The sequence below is a fragment of the Vulpes lagopus genome, chromosome 8 (genome assembly GCF_018345385.1).
Source record: "Vulpes lagopus strain Blue_001 chromosome 8, ASM1834538v1, whole genome shotgun sequence".
NCBI lineage: Eukaryota > Metazoa > Chordata > Mammalia > Carnivora > Canidae > Vulpes > Vulpes lagopus.
The window spans coordinates 133,616,365-133,625,032 of NC_054831.1; the positions used below are offsets into that span (position 1 = coordinate 133,616,365).

General features: G+C 43.8%; 1 protein-coding gene across 3 annotated transcripts in view; it reads right to left on the reverse strand.

Moving 5' to 3' along the window:
• CLCN6 (chloride voltage-gated channel 6) overlaps window positions 1-8,664 on the reverse strand; it is a 35,389-nt gene extending 26,725 nt beyond the window's left edge. The window contains exons 1-4 of one of the 3 annotated variants that reach the window (XR_005989338.1): window positions 8,451-8,663; window positions 7,584-7,643; window positions 445-510; window positions 22-87 (exon numbers count right to left, since the gene is read on the reverse strand). Coding sequence is in view for 1 of the 3 variants with exons in the window: in XM_041765365.1 (XP_041621299.1) it covers window positions 22-87; window positions 445-510; window positions 7,584-7,643; window positions 8,451-8,537 (279 nt within the window). In the remaining 2 variants the exon portion in view is untranslated. Of the gene's footprint in view, window positions 1-21; window positions 88-444; window positions 511-7,583; window positions 7,644-8,450 lie in introns of all 3 variants that reach the window. The other 2 variants (XR_005989339.1, XM_041765365.1) reach the window with 2 other exon arrangements.
• Between the last annotated feature and the right edge of the window lie 4 nt (window positions 8,665-8,668).

Sequence of the window (8,668 nt, forward strand, 5' to 3'; positions counted from 1 at the left end):
TCCCGTGTGCCCTCTGCTCACCAGCCCAGTGCAGACTCCAATGGCAAACACCATCATCCACTTCACCGCCTCATACTTGCGACCTTTCTGTTCACATAGGGAAAGACAGATCAGCTTGTTACACGGTTTTCTTGGCAAGAGGGAAGGAACACATCTCGGCCAAACAGTTTTAGATTAAATTCCACAGGGACAGCAAACACGACAATGGTGTCTGGGATGGCAGGTGCTTTATAATGCCAAATGGATGAGCTCTAAGAGCCTGGGCCAGGTGCAGTGACAGTGGGTACTTTGGTTGGCAGGATGAAGATCTAAGGAATAAATGCGGATTATCTCATGAAACGGGTTAAAAGCCATGGGGTATGGCTATTTACAGGAGAATTTGGATGGGAAAAAGAAGCTGCTGGTAAGATCTATTCGGTCTCAAGAGATCAGTAAGGGACTCACCTTATTGTCCATCGTCTCCAAAACTTCCAGGTAAGGGTCATTGATACAACGATCATAATCCAAACTCTGAAAGAGAAATGAAGAAAGTCACAACCAGATAGGAAGAATTATGGAAACCTGGAAAGCATTGAAACTTTAGGTTGCTGTTACTTGAAGTGTGGATGGGCAGGGCAGTGGACCTGCAGCACCTGAGACGAGTTGGTTAGAAATGCACAATCCCGGGATCCCTGGGTGGCGCAGCGGTTTGGCGCCTGCCTTTGGCCCAGGGCGGGATCCTGGAGACCCGGGATCGAATCCCATGTCGGGCTCCCAGTGCATGGAGCCTGCTTCTCCCTCTGCCTGTGTCTCTGCCTCTCTCTCTCTCTCTCTCTCTCTCTCTCTGTGACTATTATAAGTAAATAAAATTAAAAAAAAAATTTTAAAAAAAAGAAATGCACAATCCCAGACCTTCTGACCTGCCACATTGGCCTGCACTTGACACACATGAACATCTGGGCAGCAGTTCATGCTTTGGGAGAAGCTTTCAATTACCTAAGCCCTAAAGCTTCTGCAAAACATGAAAAGACTGGTGACCCCTGGGTGGCTCAGCGGTTGAGCACCTGCGCCTGGCTCAGGGCGTGATCCCCGATCTCAGGATCGAGTTCCACATCAGGCTCCCTGCCTGGAGCCTGCCTCTCCCTCTGCCTGTGTCTTGCCTTTCTCTCTCTGTGTCTTTCACGAATAAATAAATAAAATCTTGAAAAAAAAGAAAACACGAAAAGACCTTCGGCTACCACCAGTGTTACCCAACTAACTTACCCTTTACGGGAATAAAAGTTTCAATTATCCAGAACCAAATTAATTCAGAAAATCAGTTAATCCTAAGTATCTTCTGTAGTTAGCTTCTATGAATAAGTGGTTAGTCACAAGACTAACCAACATGGACACTATCTTAAAAAGCAACTTTCAGTTTATGTTAGGAAGAGGCACGATGCAGCATAGCTCCTAAAACTACGTCTACAGCAAGGTTCCTTCAACTAGAACATAGAACATAGAACACAGCTACTCTGGAAAAAAATCTGCCTGTGTGCCAGAGACATCTTGAGAAATAATTCAAAGGAACTAATTTTATTTCTTCTATGTTTTGTAAGAGAAGCAGCAGTCTGGCAACAGAGGAAAATGGTCTGCTGTGTGCTCTCTCCTTCCTAAACCTGTTGCTACCTACATATCAGCTGGCAAACAAGCTAGACACTGGCCTGGTGGCCGCACTCCCATGCAGGAGCTAGCCGTCAGCCAAACACGGGTGGGATGCGTGACAAATTATTCCATCTATATCTATATTCAAAGTCCAAGTCCCTTCTGTAAAAGGGTCCAAGGGACATCAACAGGCAATTTATTAAATCAATGATCAGACATCCAAATATGGAAGGCTATATAATAATAATTACAAGTCCACATAGATAGATGTGGAACAGATAATAACTATTAGGAAAAAAACAAACAAACAAACGGGGCACCTGGGTGGCTCAGTTGGTTAAGCATCTGACTCTTCGTTTTAGCTCAGATCATGGTCTCAGAGTCATGGGACGGAGCCCTGTGTCAGGCTCTGTGCTCAGCAGGGGATCTGCTGCAGATTCTTTCTCCCTCTGCTCCCCTTCCCCCAGACTCTGTCTCTCTCTCCCTAAAATAAATCTTTAAAAAAAATAAGTAAAAAAAGATACAAAATAAAGCCAGATGCAAAATAAAATGTGTAATAGGATCCTATTTTGATTAAACAAAATTAAGATGATTTGGATGTCAGCATATAACGTAAAACATCTGGGAAAACTGTTAACAGTGCTTATCTCCGAAGTGATACTTAGGAGTTATTTGCGTCTGGGTGTTGTTTGAAATTCTTACAGCAAACATGGTGTACATTTTATATTTTAAAAGAATGGGGTTTTTCTGATTATGAAACAAAATACCACAGTCAGTAAAAAATACTTCTGCTGGAAAACTGGACTCATCCATGAATGATTAAAAATATATATGTATTTAGTGATTGCATACATATAACATACTATCCATATGTTGAGCTTTTAATAACAGATTTGAACTGAGCAAGTTCACTTATACATAAATTTTTTTTCTCTTTATTTATTTATGATAGTCACACAGAGAGAGAGAGAGGCAGAGACACAGGCAGAGGGAGAAGCAGGCTCCATGCACCGGGAGCCCGATGTGGGATTCGATCCCGGGTCTCCAGGATCGCGCCCTGGGCCAAAGGGCGCCAAACCGCTGCGCCACTCAGGGATCCCTACATAAATTTTTTTAAATGAATACAGTACAGTACTGTATGTATTTTCTCTTACGATTTTCTTTTCTCTAAACTCACTTCATTGTGAGAATACAGACTACTACACATAACACAAAATATGGAATAATTGACTGTTTATGTTGTCAATAAGGCTTCTGGTCAACAGTTGTCCATTAATTCAGCTTTTGGAGGGGTCAAAGTCATATGCAGATTTTTGACTGTGCAGGGGTGCGGTATACAGTATATACACATAACACATATATATTTTATCTCTGTGCTTATAAAATATACACATATTTTTATTTTTATTATTGGCATTGTATATACATTTTTTAATGTAAGCTCTACATCTAACGTGGAACTTGAACTCATAACTCTGAGATCAAGAGTCACTTGCTCTATGGACTGAGCCAGCTAGTCACCCCACATACACTTGTTAAATTATTAAAATGACATCACATTCTAGGAACGGGACAAAAAAAATAAAAAGGTTGAAAAATATGAATCCTTCTTATCAAATACATAAAGAAATTACTGGTCAATTATTTGCTTGCTGGCTTTGTCTAATAATGCTATGGCTTCATAAACATTGAAGAGATTTTTAAGATGTCCAGAACAGGCAAACTATAGAGACAGAAAGTAGATTAGTGGTTGCTTAGGGTAAATATACTAAATATACTAAAAAAAAACCCATTGCACTGTATACTCTAGATGGATATATTGTATAGAATATGAACTACAGCTAAAAAAAACTGTTAAAAGGGACATTTTGAAAACAATTCTAACACCAGAACATCAATCTATTCTTTTTTTAAAACTGAATTTGAGGGCAGCCCTGGTGGCTCAGCGGTTTAGTGCTGCTTTCAGCCCGGGGCCTGATCCTGGAGGCCCGGGATCGAGTCCCATGTTGAGCTCCCTGCATGGAGCCTGCTTCTCCCTCTGCCTGCGCCTCTGCCTCTCTCTGTCTCTCTTGTGAATAAACAAATAAAATCTTAAAAACAAACAAACAAACAAACAAAAAAACCCCCTGAATTTGACACTTTGAAAATACATACCAATCATACAATGTTCTTAAAACTGAATTTGACGCTTTGTAACTATGTGCCAATGGAGTACATAACCTGTTTTCAAATCCAGATACTGCTTACTTCTCCTTTGTGAGGACTAACTTCCCTTTGTTTCTGCTGTGTTGTGCTATTTGGCTGGAGGGTGGCTAATAACGTTTTTTTGTAAAATACAATTTGTGTAAGTGTCCTGCAGGCCTGCTGCCCAAGGTTACCACCCAAACGGCATGTGGCCACGGGGTAAGTGGGGCTGAAAGGCCACCCAAGTTCAACCAAGAAGGGGACCTCAGTGCTCCCATAAGCAGCACCTTCAATGGGCCCTGAACTAGCAGAGTTGCAGATGCCCACAGAGGCCTTTTATTCCAAGTCCTGTTCTGAGGGGTGCTGAGCAACACAGGCCTGAAAACATCACCGTTAACAGCCCCACCCCACAGATAGTTATTGTTATTCAAACCATTTAGAATGAGAATGGGAATCAAACCAGGAATTCTAACATCTTGTAAGAACCCAGACTTATCAAAGAAACAGTCAAGTAGGTGCAGTGAATTCTTAGTAAGGCAGGAAGGAGAAAGAGCACATTTCAGAAAGATTTTAACAGAAGGGTTTTCTAGTTGACCCCTAGTAAAATCTGAGCAGACTTTTCTGAATAAGCATCTAGCTAAATTTGCTCTTACATAAAGCAAATGTCCTGAAGCTCATACTTGAAGAATTGAGAAATATTAATGACTCACATGAAACATTAACACATAAAATTGACATAGATATGCATATCAGGTACAAGTAAATGCATTACAAATATAAGTGCAATTTAGTAAAAGGAGTGAAGGATCCTTAGAACAGCAGGGTCAATGGAGCAGAGAAGCCATGGTGAGCTCCAGGGAGTAGATGAAGGCTGCCAGAAAGTTCCAGTCAAGGTGACATCACTGGGCTCAACAAGGGAGTGTAAGGTGATAGCCCAGTATGGGGCTTCTTATACTAATTCTTGTAAACCTCTCAACTATGTGCAAGGAGACAGATATTTTAGAAATATGGGAAAATACATCAGTAGATACCACGCTTTTTAATTCTGATTCTTTAAAAGTATTCCCATCAGTGTAGTATATTAAACTATATCATGGTGGTCCAATTGGCAAATCCCAAAATTCTGTTCTGTTAAGTAAATTGCAAGGGGAAAAAATGATGAAGGCGGAATCTAAAGATTAAAAATTTTTTAAAGGGGGCACCTGGTGGGCTCAGTTGGTAGAACCTGCAACTTTGGCCTTGGGGTTGTGAGTGTCTGAGCCCCAGGCTGGGGGTAGAAATGACTTAAAAAAAATTTTTTTTAATTTTTATTTATTTATGATAGTCACAGAGAGAGAGAGAGAGAGAGAGGCAGAGACACAGGCAGAGGGAGAAGCAGGCTCCATGCACCGGGAACCCGACATGGGATTCGATCCCGGGTCTCCAAGATCGTGCCCTGGGCCAAAGGCAGGCGCCAAACCGCTGCGCCACCCAGGGATCCCTAGAAGTGACTTTAAAGGTAAACAAATGCAATGTGGATTCAAACTGGATTCAAACTATTAAAAAATTATAGGACACTAAAAAATTGTATGACATAAGACAACTGGAAAATCTGAACATCAGATATTTAATATCAAGGTGTTATTGTTAATTTCTTAGGTATGAAAATGGTATTGTGCTAAAAAAAATCCTCATCCTCTGAAGATGCACGTTTAATTACTTATGGGTGAAATGATGTCATGTATAGAACTTTCTTCAAAATAATATGGGAAGGGGAGGGGATGAGAGACAGATGAGGGCTGGGCATGAGTTGAATGACTGCTGAAACTGATGAGTACAGGGGGTTTCCATTTACTATTCTGTCCATTCTTTTTTATCTTTGAAATTTGCTATAATGAAAGTTTTAAAATTTTTTTTTTTTTTTAATTTTTATTTATTTATGATAGTCACAGAGAGAGAGAGAGAGGCAGAGACATAGGCAGAGGGAGAAGCAGGCTCCATGCACCGGGAGCCTGATGTGGGATTCGATCCCGGGTCTCCAGGATCGCGCCCTGGGCCAAAGACAAGCGCCAAACCGCTGCGCCACCCAGGGATCCCGATATAATGAAAGTTTTAAAAACAATTCCATGGTATACTAATAAATCCTAATAGCTCCACTAAATTTTACAGCAAAAAATATTAAAAAAAAAAAAAAAAGAAAATCAGCCTGAGTATGTTATTGCCCTAAAATACTGAATTGTTTTAAGTCTACTTGACATTTTAAGAAAAGCATTAAACATACAAGATTAATCACACTTTTTGAGATTGCTTAAAGAAGCAATTAAGGATGACGAAGGGAATGCCTGGGTGGCTCAGTGGCTGAGCATCTGCCTTTGGCTCAGGGTGTGCTCCCGGGGTCCTGGGATCAAGTCCAGAATTGGGCTCCCTGCAAGGGGCCTGCTTCTCCCTCTGCCTGTGTCTCTGCCTCTCTCTGTGTCTCTCATGAATAAATAAATAAAAATCTTTTTTTTTTTAAATTTTTCTTTATTTATGATAGTCACGCAGAGAGAGAGAGAGGCAGAGACACAGGCAGAGGGAGAAGCAGGCTCCATGCACCGGGAGCCCGACGTGGGATTCGATCCTGGGTCTCCAGGATCGCGCCCTGGGCCAAAGGCAGGCGCCAAACAGCTGCGCCACCCAGGGATCCCAATAAATAAAAATCTTAAAAAAAAAAAAAAAAGGATGAATAAAGGATGGTCAAAACTAGTTCATCATATAGTAAAGTCAGATAAAATAAATTGTAGCATAATAAAAGAGTATTCCTCTATTTAAAAAGATACCGTAGAAATATATTTAACAATACAAAAATTGTTTTCAAGTTGAGAAGAAAACATGATAAAATGGTTAATGTAGCTGAATCTCACTTCTGTTATTTCAAAAAAGCAGGAATGTAAGCATGGAAAGGATATTCAGTAAGGTTTACAGTTATCTTTTAATGAGTGAGGTTATGGATTTTTCTCTAGCTTCTTTTCGTAAACGGTCTAAGAATTCTCAATCATAATCAGGGCTTTTGTTATCTCAAAAATCACAGAAACAGGGGCAGCCCGGGTGGCTCAGTGGTTGAGCGCCTGCCTTCGGCCCAGGGCCTGATCCTGGAGACCCGGGATCGAGTCCCACATCAGGCTCCCTGCATGGAGCCTGCTTCTCCCTCTGCCTGTGTCTCTGCCTCTCTCTCTCTCTCAGTGTCTCTCATGAATAAATAATAGTAAAAAAAAAAATCACAGAAACATTATCAGGAACCGATTAAATGATTAAAAAGGCATACTTGTTTGGTTTTAGTCCAGCATCACTGGCCTTACTGAACACACACTCCTAGAATCCCATACTTGAACCAGAACTTGCAATCAAGAGCCCTTCAGAGAGAAGCTGCTTCAGCAGGAAACAATCATCTGAAAACTAAGTTCTCGAACAGGAGAAGGAGAGTCTCCTGTCCCACACCTGTTATGAGCACAGACTGTCAGCGGCTTTGACTCTGGGTCTCCAGCTGTAAAAGCAAATAGTTCAACGGTGAACATACCCTACCCAGGTTACGGTGCCACAGATGTATGACCGCACGTAGAGACACCAGACCCTGTTTGGGCGTCAGGATGAGGAAAGGGCTTGTTGTTAAGCAGACCCTTTCGAGGGAAAGTACCTCTTACCCATTCATTCCCTGGGAGAGACGTCACAGAGCATCTCCTGTTGGAACCCTAATGCTTTGGTCTGCAGTGACCGGGTCACTTACTGCTCTTGCGAACCAAAGCAGCAAGTAAGAATCTCACCTCATAGTCTTTCCTCGGAAGGATCTCATCATCCTCCTCCTGGGTTTCTCCAAGGATGGTCTAGAAAAACAGATCCACAGAATGGTTAAATACTTACAAGGTTCAAAGCAAAAAGAGAAAGACATTTCTTTCTGAAATCCGTTGCTAATTTCCAAATCATCAGAAACGATGATCAAATGTGAACGAGATCTCAAAATTAAAAAATTGGGGGGATGGGGGGGGATGGCGGCGGCTATCCATGGTCATGCAGTTGAGCTCTTTGGTTCTACGGACACGTCCTCCAAACAATCAACTCTTGTCTTCAGGACACCTCAAGCATGTCCCACGCCAGATAAAAGAGAAAAAAAAAAAAAAAAAGCAGACTCCACCTGACAATGTGCTGGGTCTGAGAACAGAAGGGACCTATCAACTCTGGGTCACAGCAACTCAAGTTTTCCCAGGGTGCTTTGCAGGGAGAACCGGATTATCAATGACCCAGAAAAGGTGAGAAAGGGCTGCAGGAGCTGGACCGGCGGCTGGAGGAGCACGAAGCGCAGGGACGGGGCTCATTCTGAAAACGCCCGTTTCGTGCAAAACTCCTTTCATATGCAAATAAAACACGGATGGGCTTCGCTGCAGCGGGCCTGGCCTCTCCCTCGCCTCCCACGGCGCGGTGATGAGGAAGGACCCCGGACTCGGGCCGAGAAGCCGCGCGGATGCTGCGCCAGCCCAGGACGCGGTGCCCGGGCCCCACCCGCGGCCACCTGGGGCCCCAGCGCGGCCGGGCCCCACCCCCCGGCAACGCCTCTCGCCGCCGCGGCAACCGCCCCCCGCCCAGCTCCCAGCTCCCAGCTCCCAGCTCCCAGCTCGGCTCCGCCCGCTGCTCACCAGCTCCTCGGGGGTGCGGGTCTCACGCTCGCCGCAGCAGCAGCACCACCTGCAGCAGCAGCACAGGGCGCCCCTGCACCCCGCCATCTCCCTCCTTTACTGCCGCCCCGGAGCCCTCCGCCGCCCCCTCCCACCAGACGCGCGCCTCACGTGACTGGCCCCGGCCGCGTCACGTGGTGCCCCCGAGCTGGGGACGGAGACAGGGAGTGGCTGCGGGC